This window comes from Hippocampus zosterae, chromosome 21 (genome assembly GCF_025434085.1).
Source record: "Hippocampus zosterae strain Florida chromosome 21, ASM2543408v3, whole genome shotgun sequence".
Lineage (NCBI taxonomy): Eukaryota > Metazoa > Chordata > Actinopteri > Syngnathiformes > Syngnathidae > Hippocampus > Hippocampus zosterae.
In genome coordinates this window covers 1,802,404-1,828,037 of record NC_067471.1, presented here as the reverse complement: position 1 = coordinate 1,828,037, position 25,634 = coordinate 1,802,404, and the positions used below count along the sequence as shown (strand labels likewise).

The window sequence follows — 25,634 nt, the reverse complement described above, 5'->3', positions numbered from 1 at the left end:
TTTTCGGTGATGTGGTGCCATCGTTTTAAGTGGGTCTGCATATTGGTGGTGTTGCCGTTGTATGGCTTCTTAGTGCGGCATTCCTTGCAAATTACGAAGGTTTTATCAAGCTTTCCGTCTTTTTTTTCAAAGCCGATGTATTTCCGAACATAGGATTTGAATGTTGCGGGTGCATTAAATACAATAGTTTCCTCGCTGCTGCTTGCGCTAACTTCCATGTTTCGCTAGTTGTGTACCGTCCGTATTCAACACAAAATGCAAAACAATGATGGTGCATTCATTGCGCCTAGGAAAGGGCAAATATGTGACGTTTAACATGAATAAAACGGCGCTTGAATCGGATTTTACCGATACCCACCAAATGCATCGTGATGAATCGCGATTTCACCCGTCAATCGCGTCGTACCCAGTGAATGAGCCTATGCACTCGCATCGCGCACCTGCGCATCGATGTATCGATTAATATCGATTATTTTCCACAACCCTAACGCACACGCAATCCCGGAGCGAGACCAGAACTCGGGCACAGACCGCCACCTGGGGTATCCAAGCAGTGCTTGGCCTCATGAGGCGTGTCGACACAATGACACACTGTGTTGATACTGTACCGATACTGTGTCACTGACCACTGCCACCTGCTGGACCTTCAAAATCCCTGCAGCCAACCCACTTGACAGACTGAACAAACTGATTTGATGATGACGTGTATACAATGCACTACCCAATGACTGGTACTGAATGAGTTAAAAGCTCAGTGTAGCCACAAGCGCCATTGTTTATGTTGTTGTTTATGCTGTTTATATTGTCTATACTGTTCAGATTACATGTCTTTTTTTTATATAGTGTAGCTGCTATCCTTTCTTAGCTGTGTGTGTTTAATGCACAGCATGTTTACATGCATGTATGCACTGAGGATTGATAGGAAGAAATTTCATCTATGCTGCATGTCATACATAAAGCATATTTGACAATAAAGATGACATTGACCCTTGACAATATAATTCACATCCATGCATTCATATTGTATCATTCAATGTGTTTTAATAATGTGAAATTCATGTGAATGAGGATGCTTGTGGGCTTTGTCTTCACAATTTTTGATTTAGAAAAATAAGATGCGCCAGTGTTTTAAATTTCAGTCTGTTGCATTTAATGCATGATATTTCCTCTGTTGTGGAGAAGACACACACACAATGGAATAAGACATGTCAAAAATCCGAGAGGCACTTGGTGAGACAAGGAGATTTTAATGAATACCTTATTCTCCAAAAGGAGATCAAAACGGCTCTTTGCGGCGGCCAATTTGTATTTGTCCGGAAGCTGCTCCATAATATGCACGTACTGTAGCAACGTCACTCGAGTGAAGCCCCCCGAGGGTTTTCTTGCCTCCACCACCTCGTAAAAGTCCTTGAAGGGTGTCAAGTGCCCTCGAAGAGGAATCCCAATCTCAAGGTTTGTGGCCAGCATGTACTTTGTCATCATGTCAAGATTGAACTTTGCTTGTCTTTCTTTGTTTCTGATTTTTACATAAGGGGAAGGACTGCCCCCCCCCCCCCTCATTACCATAGTATGCTTATATAAACGTGTGACTGTATTTTGTCGGGGCTTCCTGATGAAATCTAAGACTCACAGGAGCCCGAATCGATTCGTGTTGCGTTGTGATAAAGAAAAGACGACGTGGTGTTGGGTCTTCTTCCACCTTATAGACAGATAAAAGAACCTGTGTCCAAGGAGGGCCAAAAGCAAATTGACAGCTCCCATTCCTCAACACAATGCAACAAAAACCCGTACAATGGTTTACCGCGCATGCGCACATCATGCTTTGTCAATCCGACGGTATGCGGCGATGAAAAAAAAATACGATTGAGGATTACTTTTGCTGGCTTGCTGTGACAATAGTAGCGATCAACGACGGCATTGTCTTTGGTGACCAGCAGGTTCGACGATCTGGATTTGAGCCAAAATGGTCTTTGTGAGATCGGTTCACAATTGTTTCCCCCCCCACCCCCTATAAAAGTTTTAATACGCCGTACATGATTTGAAATGACGGGGAAAACGTACAAGTTGACAGGTATGAGATCCAGATAGAGACCTGAACAAAAATATTTTTCTGACCTCCATATCTTGTTGAAGACAATCCATATTGCAATGGAAAATAATATATTAGCACACACCAGTTTATTGTGGCCACTTGCTTTTGAACAAAGAACCTTTCACTGAATATTCTCTGTGAAACCAGAACAAAATCACCTTGGCTAAGAAGAGACCAAAAGACAATGTCCTTTTCACAGTTTTATTGCCTCGCCGAACTGCTGAAAACTCCACGACAATTTTCAGATCATACAATAATTTTTGTGCAATATTAATCCTGAAAATTTCATGTACAGTATCTGTAATTATAGGCGTAAATAATAACATAATTTAGAAAATATTTGTACCCTAGTTCAAAACTTTATTTCACTGCAGAATCCCTGGATATTTTGTCTTGTATTTCTGAATACAGAAATGCTTCAATATGTACGAGGAACTAAAGGCCAAGTGAAAGTTTCAGATGACCAACCATGTTTATTTGTTAATTGTTGTACCATTAATTATTATGATTTTTTTCTGATTATTTTTATTAATTTGGGTATTTGGTGCCAACTAAAATTTTCTTATTTAAAAAATCATGACAAATGTATTTGTCTTTTCGGACTTTACTTTTGCAGTCGTGCAATCAGTTTTTTTATTTGCTTGTGTATGCAAAATAATGCAAAAAAATGGTTCTTGATGTTTTATTTCAATTCTGCTCATGTATATAGAATACTGTGCAGTGGTACCTCTACTTAGGAACATCTCTTTATCTGAAATTTTCAAGTTATGAAACACCTCAACAGGAAAATGAAAGAAATTTCAAGATATAAAAAAAAATCTTCCAGAACCAATTAATTTCCCAAGTAGAAGGTACAGGTAGTTCAGGAGGAGTCCTTTGGTACTGCGGTCAAGCCAGTCTCCACTCGCAAAATTGAAGTCAAGTGAGCTGCCACTGCGATTGCCAGTGCTCTGCATTACGGTAGTGTGCCGCCAACCGTAATGCACAGTATTGACAATCGCAGTAGCGGCTCACTTGACTTCGATTTTGCGAGTGGAGACTGGCTTGACCGCAGTGATTCAGCGCCACCAGTGTTGAATGGGGCACTTGCCATGCTTTTCGGGAGATGGTAGCTCCAAATCTACTCCTTGTATAACTTCATGGCGAGGATGGCTTGACGACAGTGAGGGGCTCCAACGTGCACCTGAAGGAAAAGAAGGTATGACGTAAGATATTTTAGTGTAGACAAATAGTGAGGGACATCTGAGTACATTTCAAAAACATTCTGGAAAATGCTGAGCAGCGGGTGTAAGCAGGCGAGTCGAGAGGACGTCAGCGGAGAATCTATGGCAATGCCACTTGGACAAACCTTATGTCGAACGCGAATAGCCGTGTAAGAGGCGATATTCTTGAGTGTGGTTATTTGCATAGTATCTGAATAACGAATCCACTGTTTACAGTACTATTTAAGCGCACGCATGCGTATTTAATTCCTAAACGTCTTTGTGTTGCGACAAAGTTTGTCCTAAACGATTTGCCGTATATCGGTGCTGAAGCCTGTGAATTAGCAGAATAAACTACTGATACGCACGATACAAAAAGAAAAAAAAGGATTGAAACCTTGGAAATCCCATTCTCTCTTCTTAATTACAACCGAATTCACCGCAGCCTCGATGCAGTAGGTCCATCATTTCCTACTGGACGATAAATTCGCTCGAGCTTTTTTTGACTAACTTACTTAGCCTCGCTTGCTAACCGCTAAACAAAGAGACGCGTTTCGTCGTCCAGCACAGTTCAAGATTGAATGAGAATGGTTGCAATCAATCGTTTGATAATGTTGTACAGGAGGACAGCATATTACGAGGATGATTTCTTCGGAGGAAAAGAGGACAACGACGCTGTTTTGGAGAAGTCCCGAGTTGGCTGGACTAGAGCAGGTTTGGTCACCAACGATTTTGAAAGTGAGAGCTCATTTTTGGTCGCCGATCGACGCGATGGGCTACCACTTTATACACAATTCTGAAATAACACATTTGCTCAGATTATGGTTTAATAATGTTTCATTGATGTCTCGTCATATCTAAAATGTAACCAATATGGCTGCTGGTTCGACACTCCGCTGCGAGCTCTTCCAATCCGACAAAATATCATGAAAAGAATTTGTCATTCAAGGTCCTTGAGAGTTTGTTTAACTAAACAAGAAAGAAGAGCATCACTTTGCAGGTAATTTTATGCTATTTTTGAAAATTTAAGCACTTTTCATGACAACCAGCAACACTGGATTGACTGAAATCACGGCAAAATAGCGCTTTTATTCCCTCTGCTTGGAGAGGGATTTTCTGTTTACATGTGTGTGTGAGTGTGTGTGTGTATATGTGTGTGGGGTGTTTTCAAGTGTAAAGATTGTTCAGCAGTTTCGGCAAAAAAATTACATTTGGATTACATTACAGTGTCTTGACATCTGTTTTTGACAATATGATGGAATTTGTTTCTTTTGAAATTATGGTGAAAAGAGCAAAAAAAATGTTGGTCAATTGCATGTGTAGAACATCCTTGTAAAACCATTTCTGAGTTATATCCAAATCACTATGACGTGGTGATTTTTGCCGTAAATATTGATTTGTTGAAATCTAATCATAAATGGAGCACTCTTTATTTGATTTATACAATATTCAGATTGTTTCAATCCTTTAATTTTAAACCCAAGCAGAATAATTAAGGAGAGTGAACATTGATTGACAATATTTGTGTTAATGTAAGTAACCCATAATTTGACTGATTTTTAACAATGATTGTGTAATAAATAAATAAATAACACTATTACTATCAATATCACATTATTTCTAGACCACTTCCTGCTACGCAAAAAAGAAGCAAAGTGTGGCCACTTTTATCCTGTCTGGAGGAAATCAAGACCTGGATGTCACATAATTTCTTGAATTTCAATGAAAAGTAGACAGAAGTAATAATAATAATAATAATAATACATAACATTTGTAAGCGCCTTTCATAACACTCAAGGACACTGTACAACCAAGAGCAATAGTAAAACACAGATAAAATAATAAATAAAGAAAGAAAGATTTAAGGCGGGTAGGCAAGTCTGAATAGGTGGGTTTTGAGCTGGGTTTTGAATATGGAAAGAGAGTCAATATTACGAATGTTGGGAGGAAGTGAGTTCCAGAGTTTGGGGGCAGAGCGACTGAAGGATCTGCACCCCATTGTACTGAGACGGGCAGATGGTAGAAAAAGGTGGAGGGAGGATGAGGACCTGAGTGAGCGAGAGGGAATGGAGATTTGAAGAGGATCTGACAGATAGGGGGGCGCAAGGTTATGGATGGCTTTGAATCACAATGTGATCACAATTAATATTGTGATCACAACATTTCGGTGTCAAACTCCGTCGTCAAAGCGGAACCACCAATTCTGTCTTGTGCAAAGCATCATCAAACAAACTACAGCCGGAAATAACAGCTTCAGCGAAGCCTGCCACCAGTGCCCACATTAGTAGAGAAATAGAGACCAAAATAACCAGTATAATCGGGAAGATATGTTATTAGTTCTGGGCCCCCTGAGAACTTTGTCTTGGTTTCACGTCCAGTCGTCCTTCCGAAGGTCACTTTTAAAGTTGGAGACGCTTCTTGGGGCTGACGCATTCCTTCCCAGTAGACGGCATGATGGGTCCTTTGTGTCACTCTGCGTGGTCCCATTCATCTCGGCTGGTGCCACTTCCGCTGTAGGACCCCCAGATACACATGCTCGGGATACGTCTGTGGTTTCATGGGGTGTTCACCCTGGAGTCTCGTCCGCTCCTGAAAATAGGAGATGAGAACACTCAATGACTCCTTGTCTGCTTCATGGGGAATCGTTTGTTGAAGAGCCCCCGGGTCCATGGATTGCCATGGAGCGGGGAACTCCTGGTCACGTCCCATCTTAAAAGGTGTGAGACCCGTGGTGGACTTAACGGTGGACCTCTTGGTGAAAGCGCAAGTGGTAGCGTCTCATCCCAATCCGATTTCTCTGAGGTCATCACCATCGGAGTGTTTGATACAAGCCTCTGATTCGTTGGTTCAAGCTTACCTTGAATTGCAGATAAAAAAACCCATGCCTCCCGAATTGGAGTCTTCAATTTAGTTGCCGACAGGACTGGACGTCCATCAATTTCATGCCGATACAAACCAGTCTCATCCCTGGCCACCCGGTTAGTTCTTCTCCTCCGGGATACCCTCTCTTGGTCTGAAATAAGGTTGTTAGTTTCGAAAACATACAATTTCCCATTTTTGATTCCACTTCCATCACTAAAGATCATGTCGTCTTCTGCTGTCTCTTTAGTCATCTAGTCTGCTTTGTCATTTCCTACTTTTATGTGGGAAAAATCCTTCTCATATGTGCCCTGCATTTAATAACTACTTCTTTTGGTTTTAGCAGAGCCTCTCTAAGTTTTTGTTATTTTTTATTATTATTTTTTTTTTTTCATGCTATGTTGAATCGATGTTCCTGTGGCAGTTTTTTTTAAATTGTAAAGTTTTGTCTCATGCTGCCGCATATCTGATGCATGCTGAATGTTTTTGTTCAATTGGGTCCAATTGCATGCTGACGTATGTCAAAATTCATCAAAATTAGTATTTTACTTCCCTGTTGTTCACGCTCCTGCCATTCACATTCCCCTCTCTTTTCTGAAAAAGAACTACAGAAACAGAACCTTCTTTTTCAGAAACATCTAAGTAAATCAGCTAGACCAGGCTGCACAAAAGAAACCGGCATCGCTGTACCTTCTGATGTGTTCAGTCTCCCCAAAAATATAAAGGCAGTGCGCATTGTAATTTTCACATGCGATAGTTTGAAACCGCAAAAAGCCAAACGTCAAAGGAGCCACCACATGGCATCCAAACAACAAATCTTAGATGATGCATTACTATACCGAATAAGCACAACGCCATCCGTAGGTCGGAAAGAGTAGAGTAGCTGTTTAAGCACTTGGATAAAAATTCCAGAAGACAAAATCGAATATGTGGGGTAACCGAGTGTAGTAAAATTTAACTCCAAGGTGAGAGAATGAGAAAATTCCCTATACGATTCTGAAAGTGGTATATGGAAAAAACCTTCGCTAAATCGATTACAAAAAAGGTGTACGAATGAGAATTTTTGGATATTTGAGTAGACGGCAAAAAAGTATGAGCGGCGCGGCCATGTCAGGCCTCGATACCAGTCAATGAGATGAGATCCTCTGACAGGTCCACTCTGGCTGCCACACCCTTCAGGACCTACAATAATTGAGGAGGAGGGAACATTAAATAAATTGCCTTGTGTTTCACCCAACCGGGCCATGCGATAAATTTCAATCTCTAGTTTGTCAAAAGCATTGTGCAGTGGGAAGGACCGATCAGCGGATGGTAAAGTCATATGGAGGAAGTCTAAGGAGACCAAAGCCGATACTGTTGGAAGACAGAGTTCAGTGGTGGGTCATCGGCTGACTTTAGCAACAGTCAGCCTTGTATCAGCAGGCATTGGGAGCAACTGTGGTCCAGCATGTTCAAGTTCATGACAGTCTTTCAGTGAGGCCAGCAGTGATCCCTATTGTTGGGGATTCGGGTACCCATGGAACAGATGGGTATTGTCCATTTGGGGGTGCCGTATCCTGTCATTGTTGTTGGTTTTGCGGAGGAGGAGTCGGAGCTTGTTGATCATAGCCTGATTGATGAACAGGTGGGTGCCGGCGGTGCGGGCATTTCCGTGTCCAATGATTCACATCACCACAAATGAAACAGCCAGCTTGGCTCCCGTGACTTCCTCGTCCACGCCCACCTTCCCGTCTCGAACCTCCCCCCCAGCCATGCGTCTCGGCCCTGCCTTGTGTGCCGGCCGTAATGTTGAGGTGTGGCTTGGAGCTGCGGTGTGGGTGTGATCAGCCGTGGTGGAGCCTGTTGAGAGACACTGATTGACATTTGATTAGATCTCCCAAGTTTCTCTCTTTTGCATGCATTACTGGAGGCTCTCTTAGCCCCTTGTACTTGTGGATTCAAAAAGTCGTTTTGTAGCTTGGATGTTTTCTCAGTCTCTTCCTCGGCTCTCATTCGAGATTGCTACACATGATATAGGAAATGAGTTCGCCAGTTCACGTCATCTAAAGTGGGGAGAGTGGGAGAGTTAGTCGTCATTTTCTGCACATCAGACGGACAACCCCCCAGCACTGCTTGCCTGAACAAAGCTTGATTCAATGGATGACTATTGGGGTCCTGTCCTGTGACAGTCACCCAAGCATCCATACAATTAACCAAATAAGTCATTGGGTGTACCTCAGATAGCAATTCAAACGCCAATTGTGAAGGACCCAATGTTGTTGGATAAAGGGAACTCGGCGCGTCTGATTTTCTATTATTCAACCTAGTCAATTTGCAAGAGGCTATTCCCTCTAAAAGGTCCATAATCTCTTTGGGTAAATACTTACCGTATTTTCACGACTATTCGACGCATCGTACTAATGGCCGCAGTCTCATTAATGGGTGACATTTCTGTATTTTACACATACACAGGACGCATCGTACTAATGGCCGCAGTTTTACAGTGGTAAAACATACGCCAGCTTAAATATACGGCATGCATGCGCGCACTCTAACACGTTAGCTTGCAGCATACGGTAGCATGCCAAGACATACAGATAAGATAAAAACACGTTTTTAAAAAGGCAACGAAAGCAGAACTGAGTTCGGGTGTATTTTATTTAGCCATCATACAATGTTCTCACGTTTATCGATCAATCATCACCCAGAAATCCATCAAAGTCCTCATCCTCTGTATCAGAAGCAGAGGACTGCACATCTCAGTTGTCATTGAATGCATCACATGCTAGTGTGAGTTGCTACGCATTGCCAAGCGGAAAGAAGGAGTAGCAACAGCAAAGTCAACATTTCTCTCGTGTGAAGCTTTCCCACATTTGAAAGTAAAGAACAGAGCGAAACATGGTGGCAGCGCGTGTGTGTGTAGAAAGAATTGAACAATTGTGCAAGTACCGTAATCCATCAAAAACGCTGCGTTCCCTCTCGTTGTTGCGTATTGTGGCGTAACTCGCCAAGTGCTGCCTCTCACTCTTTGTAAAGTTGTGTTTGCCACCGATCATCCATTGTTCCCATGCCGTTTCCAACTTTACTTTGAACGCCCGGTTGATGCCAATGTCCAGCGGTTGGAGTTCTTTAGTCAACCCTCCGGGAATAACGGCAAGCTCAGAGTTCATTTGCTTGACTTGTTTTTTTCACCGCTGCTGTGAGATGGGCACGCATGCCAAAAGCATAACCGGTGGCTTTAAGTTTGAACTGAGCTTCGTAGGCGTGTCTTTTTGTCGAATTTATTTTCAGGGGTTCTTAGAAACCAAAACCGGAGTTGTTTTGCAACAATGCACATTGCCACACGCTATACAAGTGTTGGTACTGGCTTGAGGCGTCCACTTACACGCCCACCCTTCACCATTGGCGGACTAGCTTGCCTGTCCTCTCTCTCCCTCTCTCTCTCTCTCTCCCTCTCCATATATGTATATATACACGCCCACCCTTCCCTGATTGGCCGACTTCTTTCCCGCATGGCTGGCCACAGTCACTTCCGCCTTTTCTCTATATAAACAGCGTGTCGGCTGTCAGTCAGATTTTGGAACTCAGCGCATATAAAGGACGCTCCGCACCATAAGGCGTCCTGCCCATTTTGGAGAAAATTTAAGACTTTTAATGGCGCCTTATAGTCGTGAAAATACGGTACTCTTAAGCCAGTCTATTGCCCACAACTGTATGTCATAGTCAATTTTAGGCAAATCCAGCAACATTTGCCTCGTCAATTCAGTCTCCTTAGTTACAAAAGTGGTCGCATCCCAAACACTCATGCTCTCATTATCCTGTTTAATTTTCGTACATTTTTCTACTTTTACCAATTGTTTATGAACCACCCTGGGCAGATCAGGGGGAAGCTTGGCACACAAGGGATTCGGGTGGGGGCCAGTGAAATGGCTAGTATGTGTTATCCCCCTTCCTGTAGGTTTGTGCTGACAAACCTGCCTGTGGAGCCTACACAATGATTAAAGTGCCCCTCTGTTAAGACGTTTATAATTTTTTTTTTAATTCACTCAATATCTTTAACCCTCACAACAGTGTCTGCGATTGTGATGAATATAGACACATTTTCGTGTGTCTGGTGAGCTCAGGTCTCTCTGCCTGCAGATTGACCATCCACTCCAATTTCTTCTGCCTTGTCTATGTACAAGTGCCCACTCGGCGCTTGTAGCGGGGTCATAATTTTAGCGCTCCTCACCCCATGCGGTGAAGGAGGCATCATCGCTGCCTTGATTATCATAACTTTGTCTGAGTTACTTTGGTTATATTTTTCTTTTTCCAATGTCGAAGGCAGTGGTCAAACTGCCCATGAAATGCAATATATAGAAGAACCTCTACTTGTCAACATGACCCTTTCTTTTCCCCTCGCATATCAAGCACATCATATTAGCATCTTAGAAACATCCACCGGCTCCGCTCTTTTCGTTATACCGACTCATTAACGCATTACAAGTCCAGCCTCAAAACACATCTGTTCAGGATTATTCACTCGGACCATAAAGCCATTATTTTTTTGTTGCTGTATTTTTCTTATTTTATTTGATGTTGTTTTTAACATTGTATTCGTGATTTTAACTGCTTGTTGTAAGGTGTCCTTGAGTTCCTAGAAAGACGCCCACAAATAGAAATATTATAATATTATATTATTATTATAGCTCAAAATTGAATACACTTAGTTTTTTTTTTTAGTTTTTTTCTTTTTATATTTCAAACTATTGTCTTATTCTTACAATTTATTCTTAAAACCTTGTTTTCTCGCTTTACTTACCCCTCTGCGCAGTGCATTCGCCCTTTTCTCTCTGCGCAATGCATTCGCCTTCCTTTCTTTCCTACTTACCACCAGAAGGTATTTTAACCGTTTTCTTGCCTTCAGGCGTTCCGTCCATCTTACAGTTCACCATGTTTTTATCATACTCACCGTCCAATATACTCCCTTATGGACCGTGTGACGTCACGTAATTCTCCAATTGTAACAATGGAGCTGTCCCTAACATGCCCTAAATATACAGCTGTTTACTCAGACCCCGATCTCCAGTCGTCAGTCCTACACTTTAACAGGATCCAGAATAATAAAAATTACCTGGACCTGCCTCAGCAATTAACCACTAATTTTTTAATTGCCTACGAACTCAGTATGGTCTTTGCTCGTCAGCTACTAGCCAAACCTACGACTCAGCGGTTCTACCTAATTTAAACCGCCTACTTGGTGAATCAATAACTGTGCCAATTCAGTTATCTACTACTCAGTGCCAAATTTTAGACGGTATATTGTTTCGAATATACCTCACACCAACTCTTTAATTCCTTTTTCCTGTACAGTACTTCATTTTCCATAGTCATATAAATCCCTTAAAACTCATTATCAATTTGGTATTTGCCACCTACAGAAATCCAATCACTATACTTGGTTCAACACATTCAGGTTCAGAGCAGTTTGATTTGATCGGTCCTTATTGGACATAAGCCGAATCTTGACACTTTGCCCGTAATAACAGGAACAGGTGTGTCTTACCTGGTTATAGTGGAGCGCTCCTTGGTTACTGCCTGAGTCTGAAGGTCCTGAAACCGGTGTCGGTCTTTTTCCAGAGAGATCCTGTTCGTGACGCCATTTGTTGAGGAATGGGAACTGTCAATTTGCTCTTGGCCCTTCCTTGGTTACAGGTTCTTTTATCTCTCTATAAGGTGGAAGAAGACCCAACACCACGTAGTCTTTTCTTCAGTTTATCACAACGCAACACGAATCGATTCGGGCTCCTGTGAGTCTCAGATTTCATCAGGAAGCCCCGAGCAACTTCAGTCACACGTACATATAGGCATAGTATGTTAATTATGTTAATTAGGGGCGGGCAGTCCTTCCCCTTATGTAAAAATCTGAAACAAAGAAAGTCATTAAAGTTCGATCTTGGCATTTTGACAAAGTACAGAGAATATCTGCTGGTCCACAAATCTTGAGATTAGGTTTCCTCTTCGAAAGGAACTTGACAGCCTTCAGGGACTTCAACAAGGGGTGTTGGTGATGCCTATGGTAGAGAGTCTGTTGAGGAGGATGGGGTGAGAGATTGTGTCGAAGGCTGCACTCAGGTCAAGGAGGATGAGGATGGAGATTAGGCCAGAGTCTGCTGCCATGAGAAGATCGTTTGTGATTTTTATGAGGGCTGTTTCAGTACTGTGACCTGGACGGAAGCCGGACTGGAATTGTTCATAAAGACTATTGTCGGTGAGGTGGAAGTGGAGCTCAGAGGCGACAGTTTTCTCCAGAATTTTCTAAATGAAGGAAAGATGGGAAATGGAGCGTAGGTTATTGAAGTCATTGGGATCAGAACCTGTTTTTTTCAGGATTGGGGTAACAGCTGCAATTTTGAAGAGCACAGGAACAATTCCAGTCAACAGAGAGGAATGGATAATGGCCGAGATGAAGGGAAGCACAGAGGGTAGGCAGGATTTGACCAGAACTGTGGGGAGGGGATCGAGCTGACAGGAGGAAGTCTTGGATTTAATGATGAGGTCTGAAATGAATGACAGATGGGGGAGTTCAAAAGAAGAGAACAGTTTGCAAGGGGTGAGAAGGTCAGAGGAGGGGAAAGGTACAGAGGAGCCCAGATGCTGGTGGATTCTGTTGATTTTTTTCATTGAAAAAGATGAGAAGCGCGTTGCAGGTGTCACGAGAATAAAAGTGAGGTGGTAGGGAGTCAGGGCGTTGAGTGATTCTGTTCCAAAGGGAAAAGAGAGTCTTTGTATTTCCAGCATTGGAGCAGATGAGTCCAGAGTAGTAATATGATTTTGCTTGAGAGATGGAATCCTTGTAGAAGGATAGTTGAGCTGCACAGATGTCCTTGTGAGCAGTGAGACCGGTTTTCCTATAAAGTCTCTCAAGCTGCCGGGTTTGGGATTTCAAGGAACGGAGATGAGGGGTGAACCAAGGGGCAGACAGAGTAAAAAGGACAGAGCGGGAGTTGTCAGGGGCGAGCGTATTGAGGATGCTGATGAGACCACAGTTATATCGGAAAACCAAATCATCAGGAGTGGAATCAATGTCCGGAGGCAGGGTGGTCAGCCATGCAATGAAGGGAGTCAATGGTAATGTCTTTAATATTACGGTAAACAATGGTCCGAGGTGATTTGGCAGTTGAGAGCTGGAGCGTAATGTTGAATGAGGTATGGAAGCGGTCCGTTATTGAATGTTCGTCAGCAGTACAGTTGGAGGGGGAAATACCAGAGCAGCAGATCAGATCCAGGGTGTGACCTTTGATGTGTGTGGGAAAATCTACAAATTGATCAAAACCAAAACTGTTAAGTGAAGAAGTGAAGTCAATGGTGAGAGGAAGAGCAGTGTTGTCCATATGTATATTAAAACCTCCCAGGATTATTACATTTGGTGACATAGAGGAGAGATGGGTGAGGACAGCAGATACTTCATTTAAGAAGTCGCGGTGGGGTTTGGGGGAGCGGTACACTGTGGCAATAATCATGGGAATGGATCTGGATATTTGACAGGCAAAGTGCTGTACATGGAGCGATTTAACATACATAATAAACAGTAAGACGAAATGGTAATAAAGGCGGTAGAAAGCACCAAGCAGTAAAATCATGCTGAGTCGAACACCAAAGAATACAAGTGGGTTTTGAGGAGGGCTTTAAAGATGGGCAGCGAGGCGGCTTGCCGAATGTTCAGTGGGAGGTCATTCCAGAGAGAGGGACCAGCAACAGAAAAGGCGCGATCCCCTCTGAGCCTCAGTTTAGTTCTCTGTACTTCTAACAAAGACTGGTCCACAGACCTGAGGCGCCGGGCAGGTGTGTAGGGGCGGATGAGCTCAGAGAGGTAAGGTGGCGCGAGATTATTTAGAGATTTGAAAACAAAGAGGAGGATCTTGAAAATAACTCTAAAATGAATGGGGAGCCAATGAAGGGATGCCAGAGTAGGAGTTATATGCTCCCTCTTACGAGTACCAGTCAAGAGGCGAGCAGCGGCATTCTGGACCAGCTGAAGGCGCTTAATGGAGGACTGGCTGACTCCGAAGTACAGGGCATTACAGTAATCGAGCCGGGATGTGACAAAGGCATGGATTACTGTCTCAAAGTGTTCATGTGAGAGGAAAGGTTTTATTTTGGCCAGCTGTCTAAGGTGAAAGAAGCTGGATTTAACAACGGCACCAATTTGCCGATCGAGTTTGAAATCACTGACCAGTTTAAGGCCCAAGTTTGAGACCGTTGATTTCAAATAAGGAGACGGGGGGGGGGGGGGCAAGTCTGCAGGATGGAATGTACAAGGGCCACTGGGACCAAACAATATCACCTCTGTCTTCTTTTCGTTGAATTTCAAGAAATTCTGTGCCATCCAGGTTTTGATTTCTTCCAGACAGGATAGGAGTGGCCTTAATGAGAAGGCGTCTTTCTTGCTCAATGGGACATAGATCTGGCAGTCATCTACATAGCAGTGGAAGGGAATACCATGTTTCCTTTAGATGGAACCCAATGGGAGAAGATACAGCGAGAATAGCAGAGGCCCCAGAATTGAGCCCTGTGGAACACCACATGACAGGGGAGCAGTGCGTGACTCAGAGCAGCCAAGGCTGACACAAAAGGTCCTGTCAGCTAGATAAGACCTAAACCACTCAAGAGCACTGCAGCCAATGCCCACAAAGTGCTGCAAACGAGTCAGCAGAATACTTTGATCCACTGTATCAAATGCTGCATTTAAGTCCAATAAGACGAGACACACGTGGTCTCCAGAGTCATTTGCCAGGAGGATGTCATTAGAAACGCGTAACAGGGCTGACTCCGTGCTATGCATCGTCTTGAAACCTGACTGGAAGACCTCCAAGATGTTATGTTCATCCAAGAAAAGTTTCAACTGCATGTGCACCACTTTTTCCAGAATTTTGGAAATGAAAGGCAGTTTTGAAATGGGCCTGTAACTTGACAGCACATCTGGATCAAGACCAGGTTTCTTGATCAAGGGTTGGACCACAGCAGTTTAAACTGTTGGGGAACTACACCAGAAGAAAGGCTGCTGTTGATGATATCCAAGACCGATGCACCAACACTCGGGAGAACCTCCTGAAAGAAGCGTGGGGGAAGAGAGTCGCAAGGGGAGCCAAATGGCTTCGTCTGGCGAACTACATCCTCCAAAAGCGCCAAGGACACAGTATCAAAAGAATTAAGTACAGCTGAACATGGAACATGGACAGAGGGTTCAGATGCGGTATTTGAGACCGGAGTCCTAGCTGTAGAGACCTTATCAATGAAAAACTCAAGGAATCTGTTGCACATCTCGGGTGAAGAATCCAAGCAAGTAGGCAGAGGGGGGTTGAGTACAGAATCTATCGTTTTAAATAGTGCGCGTGGGTTGTGACGGTTAGCTAGAATAAGGTCCGACAGATATTCTCTTTTGGCCTCTTTTACTGTGAGCTGGTAGTTACGCCAGCAGTCTTTCCAAATTTGATAAGAGACATGCAATTTGTCTTTTTTCCACTTGCGTTCAGCTTTGCGACACTCCTGCCTAGCTGCGCGCGTAATGTCGTTAAACCATGGCTCGGGTTTAGGCTTTGGGAGCACAATTTTTGAAGGAGCCACCAAATCCAGGATGGCACGGCATGACAAGTCGAACCAAGAGGTGAGTTCCTCTGTGTTAGACGAGGGTACGCAAAGTTTATTAAAGGCATCAGAGAAACGACTAGCAGTGCGAGGGTTAAAAATTCGGCGTTTACAGCTAGGAGCGCCAGATTTCACAGCAACATGCGATAAGACTACGTCAAATAAAACTGCCATGTGATCAGAAATCCCATTTTCAAGGACTTCCAGATTTGACACCGGTAGACCATGAGCAAGGACAAGGTCTAAAATATGTCCTTGTTCATGTGTCGGGCTGGTCACATACTGCACAAAATTAAGAGTCAATAAGTCTTAAGAAGTCTTTTGCTAGCGGTTTTTCCGGACAGCACACATGGATATTAAAATCCCCCATTAGGAGGATATGATCATATCTCAGCCTGATTTCCGCAAGAAAGGTTGAAAAGACTTAAAAAGTCTTTGTTGTATTTAGGAGGACGGTAAATGACAACACAAAGCACCGGAAAAGCACGACCAACTTCAAAGAAGGTTGCTTAAAGCTGTTGGCCAATGTGGTGAATGTGCACCGTTTACATTTGAAATTGTTCTTAAAGATGCTTACCGCACCTCCACCACGTCCTGATGTCCTCGGGGTATCGAGGAAACCACAGTTAGGTGGTAACAATTCAATCAAAGCGTTGTACTCACCAGTACCTGCCCAAGTCTCCGTCAGACACAGAAAATCCAAGTCATTGGAAAGGAAATACTCCCTCAGAATATGGGTCTTGTTCGTCAGCGACCGGGCGTTTAACAACGCGATCCTCGTGGAAGTAGCAACGGGAGGGATTGCCTCTGTCGATCGCCGAGCCCGGGGGAATTCCCTCAAAAGGTTTCGCTGGACTCCTCCCCGAGAAAGGCGCGCAGGGTAGAAATGTTGTGGCGCGTTGGGAGCGCCAACGACTGTTAGCAAGCACGAGGCGACGGGGTCGAGGGCACACCACGCCGGAGCGATCGAAGTGCGTCTCAGATCCCGTTTCAGCGTCACGAGCTGACCACTGCGTTTGCCACGGCTGCGGCGGCGGCGCTTCTGTGAAGGGAGCGAGCGAACGCAGAAGAGATCAGCCGGCAGGTTAGCCAAGAACGGAGGTAGCGTCTTTTCACCACAGTCATGCCAAAACGCGGCCGAATCTCCGACATGTTGTTGAATCAATAACAACGATCGGCGATCATAAACCAACCGAGAAGCTGTTAGGGAGGTAACAAGCATTGCGAAAAGTAAAAAAACCCGAAATGGCAGGAGCGTCGCCGAACACACTGGCGCACAAGCGGCCGTCTTAGGTCATCTCTTCGTCAGTAAGCGAACTGATGTTAAGTAGCCCGAAGTTGACGGCGGCAGTCTCGCTGCTGCGGGGACTGTTAGCCGACCTAGCCAAGCCGGTTAACGCACGATGGTCGATGGATCGGCCGGCGTTTCTGGATGGCCGACGGGAGGAAGACCAGAAGGAGGTCCCTTGACCTCGACAGGTCGATGGAGGCGTGACAGGTTGACAGGTAGGACGCTGAGACGCCGGGACGAAACAGTCGAAGATGGTTGAGAGTGCGAGGGAGGCGTGGATGGGGGCTGGAGTGGAATGACTGTGAGATGATGATAGTGATTACGTGCGAAACAGTAAAACAATCGAGCGTAAAAACACCGTAAAACACAAAAGTTTGTGGGAGAGCAGCGGGAGCCAAAACACGCCAGTGTTCACTCAACCCGGAAGTCCCACAATGCCAGAGATTTGTTGCTTTCCTGTTGTACATGTTAGTTGCTCCATGTACAGCCCTTTGTATGCAGCGATGGCTGTTTGAAAGTGCTCTATAAATACAATTGAGTTGAGTTGAGAGACATTCCTTCCAATCAAAATCAGCACTGGCACACGCGTGCTGACGAGAAGACGCTACCACCTCTCCTTTGACGAATGACGTGGCCAAAAATATTAAAAACAGTCCACATCGGGTCCACACGAAGTAACAACAAACACCATGTGAGAAAAAAAAAAGAAAAACAGCAAAAAAAGTAAAGCTCTTGAAGTACATTTGCCGGCGACTGCCAACTAGGACGCCATCTTGGTCTTTTCCGTCTACTTCTGTTGATATCGCGCTTCCATAGTCGCACTGTTCTGCAAATGCATTTAAAATACAAAGCTGCAGCAGAGCTGGAGCTCCACGCTGTGTTGAGTGATCTCAATCAATCTGGCTGGGGGTGGCCGCAATCCAATTTTGAATGCAGGAACAACGCTGAACACCTTTTTACCCATTTATTGTAAGAGCTTCAAACACCAATAAACCGTTGGTATAAATATAAAGAATCATGCGCATATCTAAAGTTTAAACATGAAAATTGACATGACCAACCCTTTTGTGTTTATCTTCATGGGTCTTGAAGACGCTGGTCCCAGGCAGCAGGAGACAGAGTACCCCCACATTAAGGAAGAAGTGGAGGAGGAACAGCGTCCTTGCATTCAAGAAAAGGAGGATGAAGGGCACACTCACATTAAAGAAGAGGAGGAAGAGCACCTACGCACCAAGGAGGATGAAGGAAAGCCTCCGTACATCAAAGAGGAGGAGAAGGAGTACATTTGCAAGTTGTTATCGACTGGTATCCCTTTAAAAATTGAAGATGAGGGGCAAAGTGAACCGAGCAGAGGGGCTCTAAGCAGCAGAATTTCAAGTCAACACACGACAACAAAAGGTGATGGAGGCCACTGTGAAGGGTCACAAGTGAACAGCGTCTTAGGTATGCTTCCACCACATCGCACAGCACCATTGGGGAAGATGGTGAAATTGGCTCCACCACAAATTATTCATGGCTATACATGATAAAATCAACACCACATTGTTAAAAATAGAGCCATCCAGAGGGAATAACCTCAAAAAAACGCAAAACTCAATTGTAAGTCTGATCCTCGGTCAAATTTTCAATGAACACATTTGTCATCTCGATAAAGTTTTGTGGCCACACGGTCGAAGACTGGTTAACGTGTCCGCCTCACAATGCAGAGGTGCAGGCTTTGATTCCGACTCCAGCCTTCCTTTGTGGAGTTTGCATGTTCTCTTCTTCACTGAACTATATTTATAGAGGACATTAAAACAACCCTTGCTGTATACAATGTGCTGTACCTGGAACAAAAATAATTTAGACAACAGCAAAGACAGACAAACAATGCTTCTGGGAGCAAAAATGGCAGTGGATGCCCCTTTTGATCGCCAAGCGAAGGGAAATTCCGTCAAAATCTGAAGATGGACCCCTCGTCAAAGGTGGCGTGGATGGCAATAATGCCGCGGCGTTACGCAGGGAGCTAACGACTGGTATCGGGCATGGGTCTACAGGGTCCATGGCCACGCCACGACTGAGTAATTCCTTGCATTCGGAAATGAGCGGAGCTGAAAGCGTGTTTTGGTTCCTATTTTAGCTTGACCAGCTGACCGCTGCGTATGCCGCCACGGTGCTTCCATGAAGGGCATGTGTGAATGTGGAAGAGGTCAGCCAGTGTGTATGCCAGAAATGGAGGCAACGTCCTCTCACCGCCGTCATGAACCTTCGATGTATTGTTGAAAAACTAACAAGAATTATCTCCCACACCACGGACTGTATATTAAGGGTGTGGAAAATAATCGATATTAATCGATACATCGATGCGCACGTCCGCGATCCGAGTGCATCGGCTCATTCACTGGGTACGACGCGATTGACGGGTGAAATCGCGATTCATCACGATGCATTGATGGGTATCGGTGAAATCGCGATTCATCACGATGCATTGATGGGTATCGGTAAAATCCGATTCAATTGCCATTTTATTCATGTTAAACGTCACATATCTGCCCTTTCCTAGGCGCAATGAATGCACCATCATTGCTTTGCGTTTTGTGTTGAATACGGACGGTAGCCTTGCGTCACATACAGTCCAGTACACAACGAGCGAAACATTATGGAGCATTATGCAGCAGCAAGGAAACTACTATATTTAATGCAGCCGCAACATTCAAATCTTATGTTTGGAAATACTACGGCTTCGAAAAGAAATACGGAAAGCTTGATAAAACCTCCGTAATTTGCAAGGAATGTCGCACTAAGAAGCCATACAACGGCAGCACCACAAATATGCAGACCCACTTAAACCGATGGCACCAGATCACCGACAAGTTTCCCTCCCGCTTCCCCGCCCAGTTCCTCGTCGGACACCGGAAACTCTTGGTAAACCAGGTCAGGATCAGAAAAAAATTGCCTCTTATTTTGGGAGTCCCCTTGCAACTCACTGTGACCGCGCAATGGCTATAACTAAGGCCACTGCTTATTTCATATGCAAAGACCTCCAGCCTTAGCGTGGTGGACAACGAGGGTTTCAGACAGCTCGTGCACGTTTTGGAACCCAGGTATAAAATACCAGACAGGTCTGTGTTCACTTACAAACATATTCCCGATGTGTGCAACAAAGTGAGAAGTGAGATTACTGTGTCGCTGAAGAGTGCGCAAAGAGTTGCACTTACAGTGGATGGGTGGACATCTTGCGCTATAGATTCATATATATATATATATATATATATATATATATATATATATGAATATTTCATATAAGACACTCAGTGAGAGTCTGTTTGTGTTTACACTATAGCAACAGCTGTGAGTCTCAGGTGCCAAATTGTTTACATTTTCTTTGCACAAAACCCAATTGTGAAAGGGCTTAAATAAGTTGTTTTACAAATTCTACTCTTTATAAGGAATAAAGTGGTATCCTTTTTGTATACCATACTGAATTCCATCTTTTTAAAAGCTTTTTTTCTTTGCTTATTTGCATCATGTTTAATTGCACAATATCGCAACAAATTGCATTGTATCGGATCGCATTGATTTGAACTTAACGTGTATCGAATCGTATCGCATCGTGACGACGGTGAAACGTATCGCATCGTATCGCCAGAAAATTCCATGTATCGTTTAAGTATCGCATCGCTGGCAGTGGATCGTGATGTGTATCGAATCGTCCTCAGTGCTGAGATTCACATCCCTACTGTATATGTGTGATCCACCATGTGTGCCCTGTGACTAGTTCAGGGTGTACCCACAATCCATCCGAAGTTATTTGGGATAGGCTCCAGCATACCTACAGCACTTGTGAGATGAGCAGATTAGTAAATGGATGGATGGAAAAGGTTTTGTCCCTGGTCTTTCAATAACATTTGTTTTTGTCTCAACATGGCCAAATTAAATCACATCAGCTGGCTAATAAACGACACAAGTCTAATTACCTTTTTCATTGCAATAACCTTAAATTACAATAAACCACAATACAAATATAAACAATAATCTGTCATGTAGAGCTACACCATGAGAATTCACTTTGGCAAACCTTTTTTCTCTATTTTCTTGTCTTGAAGATCTCAGTAAAAATGTTTGTACTGGGTGGCAGGAGCCAGAGTCCCCCCACATTAAGAAGGAAGTGGATGATGAAGAGCACCCCTGCATTCAAGAAAAGGAGGAGACAGATCCCCTTCTTATTAAAAAGGAGTACAAAGGACACACTCGCATCAAAGAGAAGGAAGAGCTCCTCCAAACCAAGGGAGATGAAGAAAAGCTTCTCTACATCAAAGCGGAGGATGAGGAACAGAATGTATGCAAGTTGTCTTTGACTGCTATCCCTTTAAAAAGTGAAGATGAGGGCCAAAGTGAAGCGAGCAGAGGGGTGGGGCCTCCAGGCAGCAGCTCATGTCATCACGTGACATCAGAAAGTGATGGAGGATCATTTGCAGATGGTCTCTCAGCTCCACCATCCGGTGGTGAAGACATGACTCCATGCTCTACTGAGACTGATGCTAAAGCCTATGAAGGTGATATGACATGTGAAACTGACAAACGCTGGAAATGTTCCCAGTGTGGGAAAACCTATGCTTGTGCCAGCAGTTTGAAGAGGCATGTGATTTGCCATTGTATTGAGAAACCTTATCCATGCTCATTATGTGGCCGAAGATTCTCTCAGAAGGGAACCTTAAAAATTCATATGAAAACACACACGAGTGAGAAATCTTTTGCATGTTCAGTTTGTAACCAAATATTCTTTGATAAGGGGCAGTTAAAAATACACACAAGAACCCACACTGGTGAGAAACCTTTTGCCTGTTCTGTTTGTGGCCAAAGATTTTCTCGTAAGGGACACTTAAAAATACACTCAAGAATCCATACTGGGGAAAAACCCTTTCCTTGCTCCGTTTGTGGTCAAAGATTCTCAGAGAAGGGAGTCTTAAAATCACACACAAGAACACATACTGGTGAGAAACCTTTTACCTGCTTAGTTTGTGGACAAAGATTTTCTCAGAGGGGAAGCTTAAAAGTGCACACAAGAACTCACACTGGTGAGAAACCCTTTACCTGCTCAGTTTGTGGACAAAGATTCTCGCAGAAGGGAGGCTTAACAATACACACAAGAACACACACTGGTGAGAAACCTTTTACCTGCTCAGTTTGTGGACAAAGATTCTCGAAGAAGGAAACCCTTACTATACACACAAGAACTCACACTGGTGAGATACACTTTGCCTGCTCAGTTTGTGGCCAAACATTCGCTCAGAAGGGAACCCTAACTATACACACAAGAACTCACACTGGTAAGAAACCTTTTACCTGCTCAGTTTGTGGACAAATATTCTCGAAGAAGGGAGGCTTAACAATACACACAAGAACTCACACTGGTGAGAAACCTTTTGCCTGCTCAGTTTGTGGCCAAACATTCGCTCAGAAGGGAACCCTAACTAAACACACAAAAACTCACAGTGGCGAGAAACCTTTTACCTGCTCAGTTTGTGGACGAAGATTCTCGCAGAAGGGAAGCTTAAAATTGCACACCAGAACACACACTGGTGAGAAACCCTTTACCTGCTCAGTTTGTGGACAAAGATTCTCGCAGAAGGGAGGCTTAACAATACACACAAGAACACACACTGGTGAGAAACCCTTTGCCTGCTCAGTTTGTGGCCAAAGATTCTCTTGGAAACAACACTTAAAACGTCATATAAACACACACACTGACGAGAAACCTTTTCCGTGCTCAGTCTGTGATAAAAGATTCTCCCTGAAGGGATATTTGACAGCACACTTCAGAACGCACACTGGTGAGAAACCTTTTGTCTGCTCAGTTTGTAACAAAAGGTACTTGACAAAGGAACAATTGACTGAACACACAAGAACACACCCTGATGAGAAGCCTTTTTCCTGCACAGTTTGTGGTCAAAGATTCTCTGAGAAGGGAAGCTTAAAAAGACACACAAGAACCCACACTGGTGAGAAACCTTTTGCCTGCACAGTGTGTGACAAAAGATTCTCTCTGAGGCGAAGCTTAAAAATACACACAAGAACCCACACTGGTCAGAAACCTTTTCCTGCACAGTCTGTAGCCAAAGATTCCCTCACGCAATATCTTTAAAGCGGCACAAAAAAAGACACATCGGTGAGAAACCCTTTTCCTGCTCAATTTGCGGCCAAAGCTTCTCGTGGAAGTATCGGGTTAAGAATCACAAGTGTGTTGGTGAGATAAGCAGTCATCAATGAAGTTTTGGCTTCTCATCTGAGCAGACTTAATCAGTTCATGCTCCAAGGATGGCTGAATTCAATGCAGCGTCTTACAAGGTTGCTCGAATTCAGTTTTTCTTTGTTGGAGTGAAATAACAAGTGAAAATGTTGTGAGTTGTCGTCTTGTTAATAATCTCTTTTTTGTTGTTTGTTCTGGTTTTGACATTTTGTTTTACTTAAGTTAATGTGTTGGCTAAGATATATACATTTTTAATATATGAAAAATGTCTTTCTTTTCGCATTATTGTATTTCATTGTGTTGAAAAATGTCACGTTGTGGATGAGTAGATTCATTTTCATTTGTACGTTTTTAATTTGCTTTATTGCATTTTTTTTTTGTTTTCACAATATAATGACTTTTGTGTCAGTGCTTTCTTATATAATCATGTCTCAGGTAACAGTTTAAAATGTATGATGGCAAATAATGATGTGTTTCTGAGTCTCACTAAGTATCTGTTTTTGGTGAGTGTCCATGAGGAAGTGAGAGAGAAAAGGCCGACACGGTGCAGAGAGCAGAAGATCGCATCGACACATCATAAGCGCCTACAGTCAAGGTTTTGCATTTAGCGTGATGATGCACACATCAGATTGCTCAGTGGACAGATAAAAATAAAAACAACATAGACTAAGTGAAATTCAAGAATCGCTGTGTTTAAACTTATTCACGGACCAGCAGTATCATAATGTCACGCATGATTAGCAACCTGTACGAATGTGCCCATTCGATTGAGAATTTTTGCCATGAAAGTGCAATAAAACAATTGCAACTTACATGTTTTTCCCAGGTACACTTAACCATTCCTACCACCAGATGTGTTCACAATTAGCCCTTGCCTTTAATCATTAGAGCAATACATTCCCTTTGTCCAATGTTTAGTCATCCATCTATTCTCCAATCGCCTGCATGCACACCAAATCTGTGTTGAACCTTCCGCCTCGGTTGATTCATGATGGTGTCATGCTCAATGATGTGAATTCGTACAGACCAAAATACCATGAGCTATGCCAACCCCCTCATTCACCAAAATCGACCAAATGAGTGATGGATGGAGCATGCACACTTCCAGACGCTCCAAACATGTCATCCACCATGCATCCGCATCCCATCGCATCAACTGCATTGACTTTAATTTTGATCGCACCACCAGAAATGCTTGCAACTGATTTGGTGTGCACATACAAAGGTCGTGGTTCGCACTGGAGCGGATCCCACCCACTGGCTGACAGCCAATCGTAGGGCACACAGACGAACAATGTCACCGAGTGACAATTTAAACGCAAGGGTCAAATGAGTTTGACACCCCTGACACACATTTCAACATGTATTTAGTTCAGGATGACCTCCTGGAGCCCAAATGACCATTATTTTGATCACACAACTCATTCCCATGAAGATACATTCAAACTCAGAAAACGTGCTCAGCTCGGCCTGAAAATGCATTTAAAGCAATCAAAACTCAAATTGAGCATCACGCCTAAAAGATTAAGATATCCTTTTTTTGTCCAGCAATGGGGAAATTACAATCAGAATTCAGAAAGGAAAAACGCTAGGTAGGGAGAGGGGGAAAAAAACACGCTCGAACTATCCTCTTCCGAGGATAATTTAAGTCCAGGATAAAATAAGACCCTAGCACATGACAGCATATGACAGGGCCCTAGACTCCATGCGTATTTCCATCCAGGGGAAAGGCCAGATAGCGTTGTTTGTTTTGGAGAGATGACTGCCAACAATTCCAGACAGCCTTGAGTTCTTGGTCTGTATCTCCTCACTGGCGCCGATCAGTCGAATAAGAAAATTCTTTCCGCAGCGTGGATTCCAACGTCTCCATGGTATTTTCAATCGCGCGGAGTCGCTCCAAAACCGCAACAATATTGTGGTTGAGCTCACCGCTTGAGTCTGAGTGTTGGACATTCGCGCCAAGCCATCCAGAGTGACCGGCAGCTTCTTCACTTCCAAAAGAGCCGCTCCCGTCGGTTGAATTTTGCGATAGAACAGCAAGCTGCCAACACCAAACAGCAGCATACGTGTTATCAAAAGGCCAATAATGTAGATGTCTTCCACATCCTCCACGGACAGTACTGTCAGGCACAGGTCTCCACTTTCTCCATGGATCCAGGGCGTATCCGGCAGCAAGTGTACCCGGAGGGCGAGCAGGCTCCCCACTCCCCGCTCTTTTCGTCGAAAATTTTTTGTCGATTACATCGAGAGACCAGCCACTAATTCCATGGTTAGTTCTTCGGATGAAAACAGGGTAGGAGGCTCGGAGAAAAAAAAAAGTTAGACAAAGACAGCACAAAAGACTAAGTGGCGAGC

The 25,634-nt window shown here is 43.7% G+C and overlaps 1 protein-coding gene and 1 long non-coding RNA gene across 2 annotated transcripts; one reads left to right on the top strand and one right to left on the bottom strand.

The window, feature by feature from the left end:
- The first annotated feature begins 3,548 nt into the window (after positions 1 to 3,548).
- On the top strand, positions 3,549 to 22,167 carry LOC127594072 (zinc finger protein 771-like). The gene is made up of 4 exons (XM_052055978.1): positions 3,549 to 3,749; positions 3,917 to 4,032; positions 21,136 to 22,085; positions 22,132 to 22,167. Exons 1-4 carry the CDS (start codon positions 3,745 to 3,747, stop codon positions 22,165 to 22,167), a joined length of 1,107 nt encoding a protein of 368 aa, XP_051911938.1. The 5' UTR covers positions 3,549 to 3,744.
- A 720-nt stretch (positions 22,168 to 22,887) lies between these two features.
- LOC127593777 (uncharacterized) lies at positions 22,888 to 23,301 on the bottom strand. Its single transcript, XR_007960504.1, has 2 exons — positions 23,208 to 23,301; positions 22,888 to 23,040 (listed from the first exon to the last, which is right to left on the bottom strand). It is a non-coding gene; the product is annotated as an uncharacterized LOC127593777 (long non-coding RNA).
- Between the last annotated feature and the right edge of the window lie 2,333 nt (positions 23,302 to 25,634).